Source organism: Macrobrachium rosenbergii, chromosome 11 (assembly GCF_040412425.1).
Source record: "Macrobrachium rosenbergii isolate ZJJX-2024 chromosome 11, ASM4041242v1, whole genome shotgun sequence".
NCBI lineage: Eukaryota > Metazoa > Arthropoda > Malacostraca > Decapoda > Palaemonidae > Macrobrachium > Macrobrachium rosenbergii.
In genome coordinates this window covers 10,724,635-10,744,634 of record NC_089751.1, presented here as the reverse complement: position 1 = coordinate 10,744,634, position 20,000 = coordinate 10,724,635, and the positions used below count along the sequence as shown (strand labels likewise).

At 38.3% G+C, this 20,000-nt stretch overlaps 1 protein-coding gene across 10 annotated transcripts in view; it reads right to left on the bottom strand.

Moving 5' to 3' along the window:
* Window positions 1-20,000, bottom strand: part of Syx1A (Syntaxin 1A) — a 426,953-nt gene that overhangs the window by 337,107 nt on the left and 69,846 nt on the right. For all 10 annotated transcript variants that reach the window (XR_010854459.1, XR_010854460.1, XR_010854458.1 and 7 more), the window contains exon 2: window positions 9,752-9,841. Coding sequence is in view for 7 of the 10 variants with exons in the window: in XM_067111171.1 (XP_066967272.1) it covers window positions 9,752-9,841 (90 nt within the window). In the remaining 3 variants the exon portion in view is untranslated. The remainder of the gene's footprint in view (window positions 1-9,751; window positions 9,842-20,000) is intronic.

Sequence of the window (20,000 nt, the reverse complement as noted above, 5' to 3'; positions counted from 1 at the left end):
ATATATATATATATATATATATATATATATATACACACATATATATATATATATATATATATATATATATATATATATATATATATATATATTATATATATATATATGTATATATCCTGTATATATAGCTGAGAGAGAGAGAGAGAGAGAGAGAGAGAGAGAGAGAGAGAGAAAGGGGGTTTACGTCCCGCAGATGACTTGGCTGAATACCAAAAGGCAACAGCAGGGTCACTGACCTTGGTCAGCTAGGAACTGCAAGCTAAAAGGAACTGGGTATCCTTCAACATTCGTAGCCAATGATTCCTCCAAGGATTCTTCCACATTACGGTACAGACAAAATGTAATTATACGAATCATTCTCGAGCACTTGAGGGTGTTAAGAATCTCCCTGTTTATAAACATCAAGGGTAAACTGACAATAGGAAGTCGGAACATAAGAACCCTGAATCAAATTGGAAAGATGCCACAGACAGAAAATGAGTTCAAGAGATATGATTTAGACATTATGTATATTTATATTTATTTAGGAGGAGCAAATGAAATTAATGGGGATGTATGTGATCTTAACACCAACTGCAGAAAAACTGACATACTGGAGACCAACGAGCACTATATTACTGCAAGATTGAAATCAAAACAGTACAGTATGTGTAATATCGTGTGTAAGCCCCAACAACTTATATAATTCCAAGAACAAATACGGGATGAATTCTTTATGAAACTACAGCACGATATAAATTCCATAGAGATTTAAAAACTGTTGTTAGTGAAATGAACGCAAAAGCTGGTGGGTTTGGTGGATGTAACGGGCAAGGAGACGGACTCTACCGAGAATTTGTTGTATTTACTCAGTTTTTGTGTTGCAAATGACATCGTAATTGGACTACTCTCTTTCTTTTGTTTTTCTAACTCAAAATCATCCCTAAATTTACTTGGATATCTCCCGATGGCACCCACAGACACCATATGGATTAAATGGCCATTAATCGTGAGCGAAAAATATGAAGTGTTAGGAACTATAAAGGGCGTGATATTGGCAGTGATCAACTACTAGTCACTTCCACTCTGCAACTAACATTAAAGCACCCAACAAAAATACTGACATAGAAATCGAGGGTTAAGACATTGAGGCTCCTTGAAGATGAACATCGAGAGGTTTTTGCACGTGAATGCCGAAACAATCTGCAGCACTAAAAAACCACAACTGTGAGGAGATATTCAGACAAAAAGTGAGGACTGGATTAACATTAGGAATGTATATCACTCTCCTTGAAGAGAAGTACTGGGATGAGTTAACTTAATGATACAGAAACCATGGATATTGGTTGAGACTTGGGTGGCAATAAAAAAAAAATACAAAAAAGGTATTTACAGAAATATTTCAGGGAGGATGTGAAGAATGCAAAGCACAATGTGCCAAGTACACTAGTCTAAACAGTGAAGTTATATAAATAGCAAAAGGAAGTAGAGAGAATCCTTGGAAAAACGGACGAATGATGCTGACAAAATCACGTGTTCCGGAAGTGCCCTGGTTATCAATGAAATACCCATGGGTGAAAAGAGAGTGGAAAATCCGTGTCAAAAGGAGGGATGGTCAGTAATAAGAATAAAGAAAGAAGAAAGACAACACTGGGCGGAACATTTTTGTCAGGGTATCAATAAAGGCTATGAGATGGGTAATCCCAATGATATACATGTAGCCTAGAAGACCGGAATGTACTAATGAAAGAATTCAAGGTTTCTAATGTGGAATCAGTTATAATGAAACTTAAGAGGAAGGGAAGCACCAGGCTACGATGGAATCATTGCAAACATGATTTTAGCCGAATATGAAATGAAAAGGCCTAAAATTAGGATCTCAGCGTTATAATAAAGATAAGAAAGAAAGGTGACCTGCCTGAACAGGATAACTACAGAGAAACTGTGCGCGTGCCGGATGTGAAGACAATATTCAATATACTCATTCTCAATAGTCTAAATCTAAAGAGAAGAACTGATAAATGGCTTAAGAGATGTACAAAATGGTATAAAAAAAAAAGGGGGCAGTTGTATAAATCAAACATCTGTGTTTGAACACATTGTAAAACCGTGTGGGGAATTTAGAAATTCCCTTCTGGTGGCTTTGTTAAATACGAGATGGCAGTTAACAAATAACCCTGAGACTAATGTTACGGAAGGTTTTATATCATTATGGCACTCCTCTTATAGTTTATATGAAGCCGGTAGTGAATATCCATGAACGACACAGACAAAAAGTTGACGTTGGAGTCCTGACTGGGAATTTGCAGTAAATATGGAGTACTACGAGGAACACCTTTGCTGTCTTTCCCATGGATTTTACAATGGAAATAAAATGGTTAGAGACGGAGGAGAAGGCTCAGTTTGCAGTAACGATAAAAAGTTGAGAAACAGAATATGCAGACAATATACTTCAAACTTTTGATCATCCCACCAGGCACCACTGCTCCTAAGTCTTCCTCTCTTACTCTTCCTTCATACTTCGGAACCGTGGTTCTTGTCACTAACACTAACCTATCATCCATCATTCTTTACACATGACCGAACCATTCCAAAATACACTTTATCAGTCCGTGCACCTTCGCTAATTCTACTTATCTCCACATTTCTAATCAATGAAATGCTTTCTATGCAAAATATACTACACAGGCAATCATGAATCTATCAATACTTACAAACAAGGCAGAACTGTATAGAAAGAGTTCATTACGAAATTATAAAGTATGTTTATTATAAAATTCCTTTCTACGTACAATTAATAACTTATGTAATAAAACACTCCTAACATTAACAACAACACAGAACTAAAAATGAGGGACAACCCACTGCCGCATAAAGAAAAACTGAAAGACGGAAATTTTCCGCTCCTTTATTCAAGGGAAAGAAAGGCGAAATATTTCCCTGGCTTCCTGGAGTATAAAATGAAGTGTGTGATTCATCACGTATTTCGGAAAACTCGACACCCACCGTAAATAACCAACATCCCACTTGCAGAAAGCGATTACATTACCCAACTGCAAGATGTTTATTCATATTCGCTGAACACATACATCAGGCAGCAAAGAACGACCTATGGGAAAAGAACACTTTCTACACTTCTTTTATATTCTATTCACTGTTTTTCTTTTTTCTCACCTCTTCTTTAAAAAAATATTCTCTCTATATATATCTATTTAAGGGCATAGCAAGTGATTATCCAGGGCAATGAAATAACGTGAAACAATTCACAAATAAACAATTTTGCATTTGAAAAAATCTTCAGCAACCTGAATCTTTTCACTGCGAGTTTCCAATCTTCCCTGCTACTGCATTTCTCACTTGAAGTACCTTTTTACCGCCAATCTGTCCTTTCAGATACACACTACCAAGTATTTTTATCTTTATTTTGATCATCCTCCTTAATGTCCTTTGGGCAATTTTACACTGTTTATTCACATTCGTTCGTGTCCGTGAAAGTTTCTTTTATACTTTTTATTTTAACCGTAAATGAAAAATAAAAACCAAAAACAAATCAGCGAGGAAGAGCTAATTTTACCCAGACTTAAATTCTACCCAAAAATAAATTAGCTAATGCTTTTTACTTCAATGCCATTCCGCATGTGTGTTGAGCTTACCTCCTTGCTACTGATATTATGAAAGTCCTTACTGGTAAATATATTTTAAAATACTTTACTTTCCAAACTCCGTAGCGCATCGCACTGCACAAACAGTAACTATTTCGATAACATTTCTTGCATCACAAAAAGTTCCCAAGCCAAGGGCACTAAAAGGAACCTGTCAGGGCATTACCTTGAAATACTCTGGCTGTTTTTCTATCTTAATAAAAATGCACGACGTGAATAGAGGTCGTCCGTCAAGAGGCCTCCTGAAAGTCCTTGTTCCCCCCAATGCCTCCCAGAAACAGGACAGTTTAAAAGGCTTTCCTATTTGGCTATTTCATTACACTGCAAGATTTTTTCCTGCAAAGCTTCATATATTCTAGTCTTTCACTAGTTATTTAAATTTTCTCCCGCAACATTTTTTCGCTATATGATTCTGCGAAGACATTTGTACACCTTATAAACAACTCTCTTCAAAATACAAATCTCAATCTCTTGTTATCTTTTTCTTCTGCTTAGAGAATATCCAAGCTGGTCCAATTTATATTCAACTACTTCACATATGGAGAGTAACCCTTTCTTGTATCTATGTTTTCAATAAGAATACATTCTTCACAAAATCTATTTATTTTATTCTTTCTTTGGCAGAGTGACTATGTTTTATTTGTCTACAACTCAAGCTGAAAGAAACAATGATCAGGCTTTGTAATAAAAAATGCAAATCGTGAGATGCTGCCTTTAGAAAGGGTAGTTTTCTGAATAACTGATCAAAGTAGACGATTAAAAAGTCGGATCTTACTAGTTCCTCATTGGACGGGCTGGTATCGTTCTCGGATAGCACTTTGCTGGGCGAGCGTTCGATTCTCCGACCGACCAATGAAGAATCAGAGGAATTTATTTCTGGTGACAGAAATTCATTTCACGTTATAATGTGGTTCGGATTCCACAATAAGCTGTAGGTCCCGTTGCTAGGTAACCAATTGGTTCTTAGCCACGTAAAATAAATCTAATCCTTCGGGCCAGCCCTAAGAGAGCAGTTAATCAGCTCACTGGTCTGGTTAAACTAAGGTATACTTAATTTTTCTGAGTAGTGCCAGTCTTGAAGGGGTTTACATAGATTTGATAACGTTGGTAAAGAGAGAGAAATTAATAGGCTGACACTGTTCATGGGATTTTATGGGAGATGCTACCTAAAAACAATACCGTATTATGAGCGCATGACCTGGGGTGCAAAGTATGTCAGAATGATGAAAATGTGATATAAATATATCGGCGTAATAATACTAAGTATACATGAGAATGCGTATGGTTGAATTCTGACTGAAAAAGCAAAACACATTCCGCAGCAATACACTGACAGAAGGAAAAGCAATGTGGGTTTCGACAACGATGAAGATGTGTTCACCAAGTGTCTAACAAACATCTGACTGTGACGAAAAAAAAATTATGTGGTTTACATGAACTTCATATAACCTTTCGGAAAGATCGTCTTGGGAATGGAAAAAGTGTTATGATCGGAATTTGGAAGGACTAATGTACTGATGATATAGTTTCAGTTAGTAATAATAAAGGGAAACTCCAGAGACATTTAAAGAAAAGTATGTGGTCTACATGGACTTCAAAAAAGCTTATGAAATTATAGCCTAAGAGCGGGAAAAGAGGGTCACGATCGGAATCTGGAGTGGCTGATGTGCAGATGATAAAGTTTACCATCAGTGAAAAGATGGATCACCATTTTTACGTGGTATGGTCCTCTGAGAGACAGACTGGAGGATGAGACTGGCGAGTAGGAAAACAGTAGGCTAGATAGAGGTTGAAGGTTTTCGACTTAAAAACGGCTGCGTTATCGAAAGAACAAATGAGGTTTATCCATTATTTCATCAGTTGGATGAAGAAGTGGCAGAGATTTGATATGTTTGTATCTGGAACTAACCCTTAATTAAGGGATATAACTTGACAGTAATATTTACATATATATATTACGCATACATACATACATACATACATACATACATACACACACACACACACACACACACACACATATATATATATATATATATATATTGATAGACAGAGAAAATTGGTTTTGCTCAAAACCCTGTAAAGACAGGTCTACGGAAAAAAGCAAATTTTCGTAAAAAAAGGAAAATCTTTCTGCACATTCTCTCTCTCTCTCTCTCTCTCTCTCTCTAGTAGCAGAAAAGACGTCCACAGCTTCTTCCCAAGCTCAATTATCTACAGGGTCGGCCTTCCACAATTCCCAATGGAGTTATATAACGGCGATATTCCTGCTTCACCAATTCCTTCCGCCACCCCTCACTCACTGGCCCTCTCCCATGATAGCCCCTCCACCTATCCTATAATCGCCCCCCACCACCCACCTCCCCCTCCGTAACCCCGAACCCCTCCATTCCATAAAAAGTGCGCCCAGCCTCCAGTCATCACCTACTCGCCCACTGGCTTTATTCCCAAAGTACTAAGCTGCTATTATGATGTGTCCAAACGACTGTACTGTAATAATCTGAGAAATTAGGGCAACGAGGACCAGCACTTCATCTTCTGGTTGCATCACTTCTAGTTCCAACAGTTAATTCAAAATTCTCAACACAGTTTATACAGCCTTAATATGCTTTAAAAATCAATCACAATTTTCGCATGAAAACTATAACCTAACAAAAGAAAAATCCACAATGTACTGAAATTATCAAAGCTTGAAAAGCTTATCGCTAATCTCCCACAATGTACTGAAATTATCAAAGCTTGAAAAGCTGATCGCTAATCTCCATCACTTCCATTAAATTTCCCATTATCATCACCGTCAAACCTTCGAATAAATTCCATTCTTTATGTGTTGGTTTCAAACATATCTCCGACTCCAGCCCACCGAATTTATTACCTCACAAATACCATCAAAATCCAATCCGACTGAAAATTCAAATGAAACGGACTTTACTTTTAAGTTATCTCCTCGTTCATTTTAATGCTCTCTCTCTCTCTCTCTCTCTCATAGTTATCACTATAATAGATAATTCATCGCAAAATTAATTCATGCCAATAACATTACCTTATCACCAATATAATTTCCTTATCATCTTTAGTTTTCTGTAAAAGAAAACTATTGAGATGGCTATTTGTCTGTCCGTCCGCACTTTTTCTATCCGCCCTCAGATCTTAAAACCTACTGAGGCTAGAGGGCTGCAAATTGGTAAGTTGATCATCCACCCTCCAATCACCTTTCATACGAAATTGCAGCCCTCTATCCTCAGTAGTTTTTTTTAGTTTATTTACGGCTAAATTTAGCCATGAACGTCCATCTGGCACCGCTATAGGTGCCAGCACAGGCCACCACCGGGCCGTGGCTGAAAGTTTCATGGGACGCGGCTGAGAGTTTCACACAGCATTATACGCTGTACAGAAAACTCGACTGCGCCGAAGAAACCTCGACGCATTTTCTACTTGTTTGACATGGAATGTATTAAAATGATGTTTTATCAACTTAATTTTTTCTTGTGTTTCCAACCTGTGAAAATCAACTACCTAATCCTCTTCCTCAGAGCAACAACAAAGACTGGGAAACAATGACGCCGGACAAGGCACGTTCTTGTCAAAAGCATCACGCAATTTCATTGTATCTCTCACCAAAAACGAGTCAGAAAACTCTTGACTTGTAAAACTCGACAAAACAAACGAGCCGTTATTCGTTTTATAAAAATGACCACACCGTTATGCATCCCGCCATTATTCACTTCCGACAAACCGGTTTCCTGTAGATTTCATCTCAACTACCACTCCTATATATCCCTCGTAAAAACATTCTTGCAATGCATACACATAATACGCGTCCCGTAAAAGCAACCACTCCATCTCTAACATAACGTGATGTAGTAACGATGTTTTTTCGATCTGAAAGGAATCGAAACAACATCGTTACTATATCACGTCAAAATTGCCAAAGCACCATTAAATATACACCACTTGTCAAAACATCAACAAATATTTGGCAAAACAACCACTCAGCAATAATATTTCGTCAAAACAATCAGCAATGCATATTTACTTTAAATATCTTATTATGCTCTCGTTGAACCAACCACATTACATGACCTCGTCAAAACAGCCAAAATTTCATTTGGTCAAACGACCACAATTAAATCCCGTCAAGACAAGCACGTTCCTGTTCTCTTCCAAACCTTGTTCTCTTATAAAGGTGTCATAAAAACTCGTGCAATCAAAATGCTAGTCAAAGCAACAACACGATGTAGGGTTAAAAGACGCTGAATCTCTGTTAATTTAGAAAGATGCTGAATCTCAGTTAATTTCTGAGTACTGTACTAGTTATCTGGTTTACTCTATCGGAAGTAGTAAAAGCTCGAATGCCGTCATAAGGCACAGACTGCTTTGCCCACTGTATTTTATCCCAATATAGGTAGGTTGAGTAAGCAATGATGTATTGTGGGTATTTTACCTTGTCATAATTTATTGATATATCCCTTGTCAAATGTTCACACCATCATACATTTTGCCAAACCAAGGCTTATATTTTAAGGCATCCACGCCTTTATCCTCCTCACTGTGCACCTCATCCTATATGTGGTCAGTATAACCAAGCCATATAACAACTATTCAAAACAACTGTTACTATCCTCACACTACACATCTTGTCAAACAATAATTATAAAAACAATAACTCCATTACACATAATCCTGTCGCCCATTAGTCATAACAATTTTGTCGTTGCTTACTTTCTCAAAACAACCATGCCATTATTCATTACCAACAACAATTACACTTATATCTCCTTCAAATACACCATATGTGTTACATAATCAAAATAACCACGCCATTATGTTTACTGCCAAAATAAATACGCCACACTACAACCTGTAAAACAATCACATCCTAATACATTTTGTCAACCACGGCTTACATCTTGTCAAAATAATGGCGCCTTTATATCTCATCAGTATGTACTACGTCATCATATGGTTCGCACAACCAAGCAATTTATATCTTTTCAATAAATGCGGCGACAGGTATACTGTAAAGACAAACAGTCCATTGTATTTTACAACAACTCATAACAGAACTGTATACCTCTAACAAAACAACCACTAAACCGCGACATTTAATCATAACACCCACTCTTTTCCACGAAGTAAACGAACAACCACACAATGGCATTATCTTACTATGATAATTGTATTTATGCCTCTTAGAAATGCTACGCCCCATGACAAATAATTTTATTCCTGGGGTTAAATACTTTTCAGTAAAGCATATCATCTTCAACCATCCTGACAAAACAGTTATACTTGTACACTTCTCCCTTCGACATGTTTCATACTTTGAGAAAACAACTCTACTTCCATACACATCACAACGATATATCACTCGCCGTCATCATCTCCTCCAACGCCGCGTGATGTGGAGGGTCTTCATGAAATTCGCCCACTCACGTCTTTCACAAATCTCCACACGTCTCCAGCCCCTCTTCTCAGAGTTCTCACCCACGTAAGTCTGGGTCTTTCAACTCTTCTTGTCACGTACTATTCTTCCAGAGGTGGGAAGGATATACCTAAGCCACCTTCTCTTTCCTTCCCCTTCATCATTATTTACAAGTAAGTAACACCCCTTCAATTTACCTTACGGTATCATTTCTTCTATCCTGCTACTGACTCCTAATACTCTTCTGACGTTATTTTGGTCTTTTTTCCAAACCTGCGTTCATATCTCTCTCTAATACATTCTACTGAGCAACTTTGTAAATCATGCAGTGGTTTGCTGAATAACACAGCATCATCTGCATATTCTAAGTCCGTCAACTTTCTATTGTCATTACAACCTACGAGAGACACAACAAAGGTGAAATCGTAATACACAGCACAAACTAGATCCTTCCACAAGCCGTCAAAACGACTTGAACATTAAACATGACAAAACAATCAAGTACTTACAAATCTCGGCATAACAGCACCACAGTTCAGCTTGACGTAACATGACTGACAGCTTTATTACATCAGCAAAAACTCCAGAAAAAACCAGATCTCGATAAAACAGCCACAAGGAAATCAACCTGGGCGAAACAACAGCACAGGTGGTCAACGGTTCAAAACTGGCACACAGTACATACCTCATTGAAGAATTCGTCCATGTAACCCACATTGCCGTCCACATTGACGGCAACGTCGTCGGGACCAACATCATCCTCGTCGCTCTGCGCCTGTAGAAGTACAAGAGGAAAAAATATTAATGACATTGCTATCAAAAAGCATAATAATCTGAATTACGAAATTTAGGCTATCAAGCTAAGCACTGGGGCACTTTGGGCCATTCGGCGCTCAGGACATTGACAAGAGGGAGTGGGAGCGGTTGGACAGCGCGGAGAGATAGATTGATTAATTGTGGGTTATCTGGCGTCACAACTACCAGGGTCACTGACGCCGAATACTAAATGTGATCTTTTCACTTTTATAGTGTTATACAAAATAAAATAAAAAAAACAGAAAATAAAGGAGATGAATTACAAGGACCTAAGCTGGAATGAGAGACATGCCCATAGCTGCAATACTCGTAAGAATTAATAGTTAAGAAAGTAGGACAGCAAGACTGAAGAAAGGAAGCAGGAATGGAGTGGGTGCAGCTAAGAGTCGAAGGGACGCAGCCCCTTCACAGTAATGCCTACAGTGCACCACGTGAAGTGCACTGAAGGCACTATCTTCCTACGGGGTAAAATGCAAAACAACCTACCGAGATTTTCAACGCAAAATGATCAGGTTCACCACGGACATCAAATTAATACTATGAATGATACTAATACACGAGAAGAGCGAGGTATCGACTTACAAAAAACAACAAATACCACCAGAAATGATTCAGTTACATAACTATTACCAAAGTCAATAAAAGGACATGGGTCGCAATCCTGGAAAGTCATCAGAACAAAAACTCCCAAAATAAACACGAATAGTCCGGCTCTCTTCAACTCGTATGCAAACACTATAAAAATTCCATCAACTTTCCTTTATCGGCAGTTTCTGTTCAAACACTTTGTTTCAAGAGATAAAACTTGGGAGGGAATTTCTCTCTCCCGTGTCTTGTATGCTATCGAGGGTCTAATCACAACCGTCCAGATTTACTGCAAATTATCTGGAACGCATAAACGGAAGATGTTCAACTGGGTCGTTAATCGCATAATTTCAAACGCCTGCTCGAGAACTGATACGGTAAAAATACAAAAATATGAACTTGAAGACTGGAAAAGCGGATTTCTTATTCCGGTTTTTCGATCAAAATGACAAGATTTCTTCGGGTTTCACGGCAAAAGTCGAACTTTAACATAAAACGTAAAGGTCGAACTTTAAAATTAATCGCAAGGAGAGAGCGAAAATATACACAGGGCAAATGCACAAGGGATTACTATAGAATTTTTAAATTCAACATATTTAGCTATTGGGTATGTGAGTTTCTGGAAATAGGGTGAAGAGAAGAACAATAGCATGAAAATATGAAGATCACGACACACACAAACGCTAGCAAGATATGGACAGCGATTATATATATATATATATATATATATATATATATATATATATATATATATATATATATATATATATATATATATATATATATATATATATATATATATATATATATATATATATATATATACATATATATATATATATATATATATATATATATATATATATATATATATATATATATATATATATATATATATATATATATATAATGCGCATATTAGACAAACATAATACATGAAAAACCTAATAATTATGAAAAACTTGTTTCATTTCTTAATTCTGCCGTCGTGGATACTCTAATCGACAGGAAACTTGAAGCAACCCAGAAAAGAGGGGGAATTCAAAAACAAAATATCTAAGGTCAAAACAGCAAAGACTAAGTTTAAAATCCATCGACTACTATCAGCAGCAACCAAATCCCTTGGTCCCTCCCCTGAATATGGATATAAAGCATTTTTAGGGATGTTGGTTTGATTTTTGGTCGTCACTTTTTTATCTACAAGCATCTCTTGAAACTTGAAGCATAAAAAACAATTTCCGAGGGTTTAATAGTTAATGGCTATCTGATTCCCCACTGATTTTAGAATATATTTTTGCACTGCATTATAGGAAGCAGAAGCCCCCAAATGCCAGGTATGCAACATTACAAATAAAAAAAAATTTTAATTTTTGTGTAAGAGCCCACAGGTCAGGAGGAAATAATGATATTATTAATACAACCACAAAAGATAAAAGAAAAACTGAACAAAAACAACTACATTACTGATCGCCAAGAGTACAAATGTACCTAATCTATCAATCTCTAACTTCTATGAACCTTTCCGTGTACGGATTGTATTCTTTAGCCCATTCTGCCATATAAACACTGTTAAGCATAAATCAATTTTTCTATCAAGCTGTCATTTTTAATACAACAATGGCGTCCAAAGTTAAAAACAACGATCAAGTCTGAATTACAGTAACTCTGGATCCAACGACTATCCATTGCCCCGACATTTTTACCTCCGTGATTTATTCTGTTAGTATCTGTCAATTTCACGTACAAGCCAGACTACTATGACTGGCAATCTGACATTGCAAATTTCCGTAACTTTGAATCACATGAATACCGAAATATTCTGGATCATTCACCGTTCATTCACGCCAAGCACATCTAGTAGTCGCTCATTACAGTTAGGTATGTTCTCTTCTACAAACAGCAGGAAGCTAGTATTTTCTAGTAACATCCTTTTTTTTCCTAATAAGAATAAGATATTCGAATTCAAACCAGAACTGTATAAACAGTTCCCAGGATCGTAGCGCATATTGATTTCCATTTTACCTACCTAGTGAACAAACGAGCGACCAACCAACCAAAATCATTCCCTTCTTGGCGAGTAAAATAGGGCTAAGCATGCGGGGGTAAAAATTTCTTATATAAACGCTTTCTTCAGTACCATAACTATTCGTACTATTACTATTTTTCTACGCACAAATACTGTATATACGGGAAAGTCAGCTGACCACTTCCAATGAAGATAAAGTAAACATATTCCCCAATGAATTCTCCAATAACAGTAGGCCTAGAGAAGTTGCGATGGCCAAAGAAGACGTTAAAAATTCTAGACATCCCATGAGCCCGCCTTCAGAACTTGTTCGCTTCTCCAGCCACCAAAAAAAAACTGTCGAGAGGAGCCTAAAGTTGACAAACGAACCCGTACACTTAGCTCGCTCTCGCTCTCTCTCTCTCTCTCTCTCTCTCTCTCTCTCTCTCTCTCTCTCTCTCTAAATCGTTGTGTGTGTGTGTGTGTGTGTGTGTGTGTGTGTGTGTGTAAGAGTTGCGACTTAATACATTTTGAATATGTGCCAAATTTATGTACATTAGGAATGCATTTACTATGTCATCTACGGATTTTGTTTGGAAATGAGACCCCTTCTGCTGTGCTGCGAAGATTTTGTCTGGGCTCACTATATGGATGACATCACGGGCAATACTTGTGATTCGTCGAGAAATTAGCTTCACTGAACTGCTGTGCATAGGTACAAATTTAACCAAGGACGGGTGTATTTCTTCATTCATTTCTACCAAAGTATTTAATACTTATAAGAGTGCAAAACTCCAATAGTTCAACAGGGCACTGTGGCCATTAAAATATGCTCGTGCTATACGTAACCTTTAAGAATTTCTCTCTCTCTTTCTCCCAAACACGCATGCATATACACTGAACTTCGATTATACCCAGAAATCACCAAACAAATATACAACTAATAATACACCAAATTCTCTGCAAATAATGTATGCAATGATATAGTTTAATTCTGTAACACAGTGTGCACTATATTTTCAATATGGTCCAAACAGCAAGGTTCGCACGACTCAACATTGTTCTGACAGTAGAAACGTCATAAAGTAGGCAGGGAAGACCCGAATTGTCAATGAAGAAAAAGAGAATAAGCAAAATTCTCTCTCTCTCTCTCTCTCTCTCCTGGAAAACTCTGAGCAAGTGAAGAGCAGAAGAGGCGACGGGAGGCTGAGACGGCGCCATCTCTGGCCAGAGCTGCCCGAGTTCAATACCAAGGTGTATCCCGGGCTCTCCTTCCTTCTAATAAAGCCACTTCATGAGGAAACAAAGGCTTTAAAATTCAACTTATTTAAAGCAAATACACATACGGTTATGAAGACGTCACTCACACGACTTATGAATCAAGGAAAGATAGCATTACATCACAGGATATATACTAGGAATATTGCCTTTCGTCTAATCACAGAACAAGTACTACTGGGTCTCGTCAGCACTTTGGTGGATGACCACTGTCCACCAAGAAATTCCTTCCCTTCGTGGGGGAAGGGCGTGAAGCCAGCACCCTCATACCAATAATGCACGCTACAACCAGAGGGCCACAACTTCTGCAGCCACCGCTTAAAAGGGGAAAAGTCGTTCAGGTGAATGCTGAGCAAAACAAAAAACCACTGCACCAGAGCAGAAAGCTTCTACTTTTTTTGTGTATGTGCATTTTAATTTAATTACATTTTTATCTGTTTATTAATTTGTTAATTCTTTTTTTATAACTGATCTCTTCTGTCTGTACTTCCTATTACCTTCTGTTACTTCTTGCTAATGAACACCATATTCGTTGGAAGCTTCAATTTCCAGTCAGTGGCCTCTGTGGACTTGTTCCATAATATGAATAGGGTTCAACTTCTGTGTAATAATAATAATAATAATGTGTGTGTGTGTGTGTGTGTGTGTGTGTGTGTGTGTGTGTGAGAGAGAGAGAGAGAGAGAGAGAGAGAGAGAGAGAGAGAGAGAGAGAGAGAGAGAATCTATCAGTATCTACGAAAACCCCTAAGTTACTTCATAGCTAGAATAGACAGTGCGTGACACTGCAATGTCAGCGCAAATTTGCACTCCCTGAATGTGGATAAAATTATGGGGAATAATGACAATGTTGTTTCTGAAGCTTCACAATGAAGAAAAACCTGATGAACAGCTATATAAATTAGACATGAGCATGATGACTTGCTAAAGAGGCATTTTTGCTTAACCTAGACAAACTGGGCTCTGGACATAAAAGGTGACGTCATATGCTCTAAAATGTCAAATATTGTATGAAATGCATACAAAAGACGGGAATGATGTTTGTGACTTTCCGACTATCAGAATATCAGAAATATACCTAAAAGACAAGGTTATTAATCCAAAGCTGAAGCGAGAGCAATGAAAACCAGACGAGTACCAATTTTACTTGCGCTCAACTAACGAGAGTTTTCAAACATTAAAATAACGACAGTACAGACATGCAGAGAAAAACTAAAAGGACAACGAAACCAAACATCGATTCAGAGAGGAATCTACCCGAGAGGGATCGGAACAGCCGGTGTTCTGGATGCCTCAAGACCAAGTAAGAGGAGTAGCGCCGAATTCAGAGATCCGTTTTGCACTTTAGTAATAAGGAAAAAAGAAGTAAGTCATTAACCAAGATTCCAGCATTTTATGCACACTGCTAATAAGGACCCAATTCAATTTGTTTAAGGATCTTGTGCCATTCCCAATCTTTCCGACATTCAATCATTCTCCACGATACAGGGCAGGAAAAGAAGCCACATCAGAATTTGAGAAACATATATTAGTTTCCAAGGGTAAATAGAAAACATACTCGAAAATACCTACCGTGTGTGTGTGTGTGTGTGTGTGTGTGTGTGTGTGTGTGTGTGTGTGTGAGAGAGAGAGAGAGAGAGAGAGAGAGAGAGAGAGAGAGAGAGAGAGATTTTGCAAGCCCGAGTAATCAAGTCTGCTAAAAAAAAAAAAAAAAACCTAAACATTAATGAACTTCACTCACTCAAAACGAGGGACAATCTCATCTGTCGCCTGTCATGAACTTTAGCAAAACCACAACGACCGCCACGCTGCTCAGTGCGAAAAAAACTTCCGTGGAATGTTGGGAAATGGGCCGAGGAGGTGCAACAGAAGCAGAAATTAGAGAACCAAGATTGTAGTCTCATCAGACCATAAAAGAAAGGAACCACCCAGTCACTGCGAGCACTGGAAGTGAATAAAACGTCAAGAATGTAGGCTGCTTTATCTCAAGAGCAGGGAGTTGGTGAAACTTTCATGGTCTGCTCGAGGTCACTCACATCGTAAAGCCAGATATATTCCCAAAGCCAAGGGTCCGTGATACAGTGTGTGTGTGTTGCTTAACGATGTTCGCAGTAAAATATGAACAAGATCTCTGGCACCAGGGCTAGGAAAAGTACTATACATGATTCTTAATTAAAGAAGCACAGACAACACATACAGACAGTATATATTTGTGTGTGTGTGTATTTTACGGATACAAGGGCGAAGAAGAAGACTGCAAAACATGACTTCAATCATTCCTGGAATAATTACGATTCTTGAAAAACAAGGGTCACATACTTTAATGGTAAAGCGGGGGGTGACTGTCACTCCGAATAAATGAGAGCTCATTTCTGGTAAGCCAGCACCAATACAGCAAAACAATAGCAAAATTATTCAGGATCAGGGCACTTCCTGGATGATATCCCAAGGTCAGCGCCTTTCCTATATTACAATTGCATTCTGAGACTTAGTGAGTACCATACTGAATTCCGTTCTTTTCGACCTTGCACTTTTAATCATGACATTTGACTTAAGACAGTGACTCCTCTAAAACTTATGTCGACAAAAGAAAAATGACCTTAAACGTCCAGAAAACCTGGCGTTTGCATGTGTGTCTTCACAAAAGAGCGTTTGCATATATCTGCATATAAGCAAATGCACAGCTCCAAAGTTCAGTGATAATAATCCCCATTACAGGATCGTCTTTCTCATCACGTAAAGAAACTAAACAAGACCCAAATCCTGCTGTATTATCATAATTATTTTCATGAGATAACATTACCTTGGTTATTACGTTATGATAACAGACAAGAAATTATGGGATAGTTCCTTTTTGTTTATGCCGGGCCTCCTAATTTAACACCTGGAGAGTCAGTCAGGATTCGACAATTTATGAATAAATCACCACCTTGGTGGTTTAATCACTATAAATATGAAAAGTGTGCGCATTTTGTACATACATACATACATACATACATACATACATACATACGGGGGAGGGGTGATAAGTCCTCACATCCTCCGTGTGACCGCAACTAACTGGAAGAGCTGCCGGAGAATACCACCCACTTCAGTTAAGTAACGCATGCAGACACGCATACAAAAAGCTTTTCATTGCGAGGAATGAAAAGAAAAATGGAGTATGCTCATCCTCCAAAAATAAACAAGGCAGCGCACACTCAACATGAACTTAAGAAAAACTGTAATTTGCACTGATCCCTCGTGGAAAAAGAAAAAAGTGATAATACAAAAAGCAACCCATCAAGCCGGAACCCGGACTATAAAGAGAGAGAGAGAGAGAGAGAGAGAGAGAGAGAGAGAGAGAGAGAGAGAGAGAGAGAGAGAATGCTTACAAGACAAAGCAATTCGTGTTTACATGCAGCCCACATGGATATATGTATCCCCACAGCCCCTTCTAAATCCCATCAGCAGTGAATTACCGCTGTAAGAGGATCAACTGAGAATGCAAGTAAAGGGAAAGAGGAGGAAGAGGATGAGGCGACTACACGATGAGGGAAGGGAGGAGAGGGGGGGGGGAGGAGGGGGAGAGCCTGAAGGAATCGGGTAGTGGCGGTGGTGGCACAGGCGGAGTCAATACTTGCTGGCTGCTTTAAGTTGCACCCCAACACCAATACACAAGTCTCTCCTCTTCACAGACACAAACACACACACACAGACACACAGACACAGACACGTGCTTAGCGAGGACCGATTCTGCCAGGCATCTCCATAACATCAGACACTGATAAACACGACAAGTCAAACCATGAAACGTGCTCAAAACTATTTCGGGGATACTCGTAAAAACGAAACTTAATTATTCACTATCAAGGTCGTTACCCCCGTGTCACTGCCGCTGAATCCCAGCGGGGTCATTGCGAAGGTTCTAGACCCCCCCGAGTCTCGACCACCGTTGACTCATAATTAGTTCACTGCCCTTAAGACAGACTGAATCAACAGCAGGACACTGAAGTTACTCAATACCTGCAAGAGACCTCCTGTACAAAATTTTAATCAAGATAACTATCACACATACGATTCACGGTTCCTGTCTAAAACAGAAATGTCAATGGTTAAGGTCAAGGAAATTAATTCCTGAATGAAAATAATCAAATCGACTTAAGTCCACTCCAACATTCAAGTGCTACCGATAAGATATCTACGGTTTAGCTCTACTAAGTCTCAATTCGTTCTGAAAACTCAAGAGTTTATAAACATCTAGTTTGGCATGACACAGCTGTAAAGTCTGGTTGGTGCGTGTATATGAGAGAGAGAGAGAGAGAGAGAGAGAGAGAGAGAGAGAGAGAGAGAGAGAGAGAGAGAGAGAGAGAGAGAGAGAGGTATGATCCATACAAAATTTGCTTAAGATCGGTTCCTCGTGGGTGTGGACAGTCATGAACCCTACTGCGTTCCAAATGTTCTTGAATATCATACTCAATTTCTAACGAGTGAAATCACGAAAACACTTTCTACTTTCACAAATATATGTACCAGAAATACCATGAAAAAAAGTGAATGGCGGATAATGACATTCTATCGAGTTCATCGTAGGTGCTAGCTGAAAATTACTCGTGTAATGACAGGACAAAATGAAAGAGTATACATAAGGGAAAGCTGTTTACCTGTTGCACATGACAAGAGACAACCCTTTAAAAATGGGAATAAATGCAGAAATTTCTATCACTTTTAATCGGGGTTACTTCTGTCATTTTACTATATTGGAGATAGAATTCTTTTGTCTCGATAATGGTAACAGAAAAATCTCATACAATAGGCTACAGTGTAGATAAGATGAAACTGTGAGATATACTGAATACAGCTTTCCAATATTATGACGAAATCAGTAAATAAAAAAAGCAATTAATTTTCCACCCAGTCTGATCTAAACTCGTCAAATTCTTTGTTCGAAGATGCTGCAGAACGCTGCCTACTCTGCATTCCTGTCCCTAATTGCACTAGGTGTGGGGTGCGTTACGTCGCAGCGAAAGTAAACAAGTAAAAAATGCGCCAAAGTTTCTTCGGCGCAATAGAGTTTTCTGTACTACAGCGTATACACAAAGCCACCGAAAATAGATCTATCTTTCGGTGGTCTCGGTATAATGCTGTTGAGCCGCAGCCCATGAAACTTTAACCAAGGCCCGGCCCGGTGGTGCCCTGTCTTATATCGTTGCCAGACGCACCATTATGGCTAACTTTAACTTTAAATAAAATAAAAACTACTGAGGCTAGAGGGCTGCAATTTGGTATATTTAATGAGTGGAGGGTGGATGATCAACATACCAATTTGCAGCCCTCTACCCTTAGTAGTTTTTAAGATCTTAGGGCGGACAATAAAAAAAGCGGACGGACAGTCAAAGCCGGCACTATAATTTTCTTTTACAGACAACTAAATTAAAAAAAAGCTATAGGCCTCTCTCCTGAAACCGCCGTTGATCACGCGTAACTCAAGTCTACGACACAAAAATGAACAAAGTAACTGAAAACCAAGTTTCCAAGCACTGAAACGTCCCTCATGATTTGTAAGTTCATTGAAACTTCGAAATCCGACGTGTAAATTCAAATCTGGATGGCCAGTAAGGTCTACTCGAGATTAAACTGACGACAGTGTAGTGCAAATAAGCACGTGCCAGACGATAGGGTCTGTAATAACTTTACCATAAGCAAAATTCATTTGTTTTTATTTGATTTCATCTTATGATCAGCTTTTAATTAAGAATAACCCGGGTCACCTTCGAGGCATAATATCTCGACCTACTTTCACGCAGCTGAAACTGTGAGGAAATCGTCGGGTTAAATCTAGTTTTGAGATTACCAACTTATGCGAATGATGAGACTGATTTCATTAGAAATATCGGGGCCACAAGCACACCTAACTATCATGGTCATAACCTTTTGGTAGCTAATTATTTAATAATTAATCAAAAAATTTTTATATCAGAAGCTATAAAATCAAATATTAAAATCCTGACAGACTAAAGAATCATGAACAGAGAACAAGCCTTAGTTGTTATGCAAACTAGAGACTTTAATGAATGGGGATATGTCCTGTAATAAAGTCACAGGCAGCATGTATTTATACTAACGTTAATGTACTGTACATTCATCAGCAACCATAAGGTGGTCTCAAAAGTACAGATCGACAGAAATCCGTAATTTTTGCCATACTTCTGAACACGTTTCAAATGTCCCCTGACTATGCATTATGAAATATAATGTTCAGGTTACCTTCATA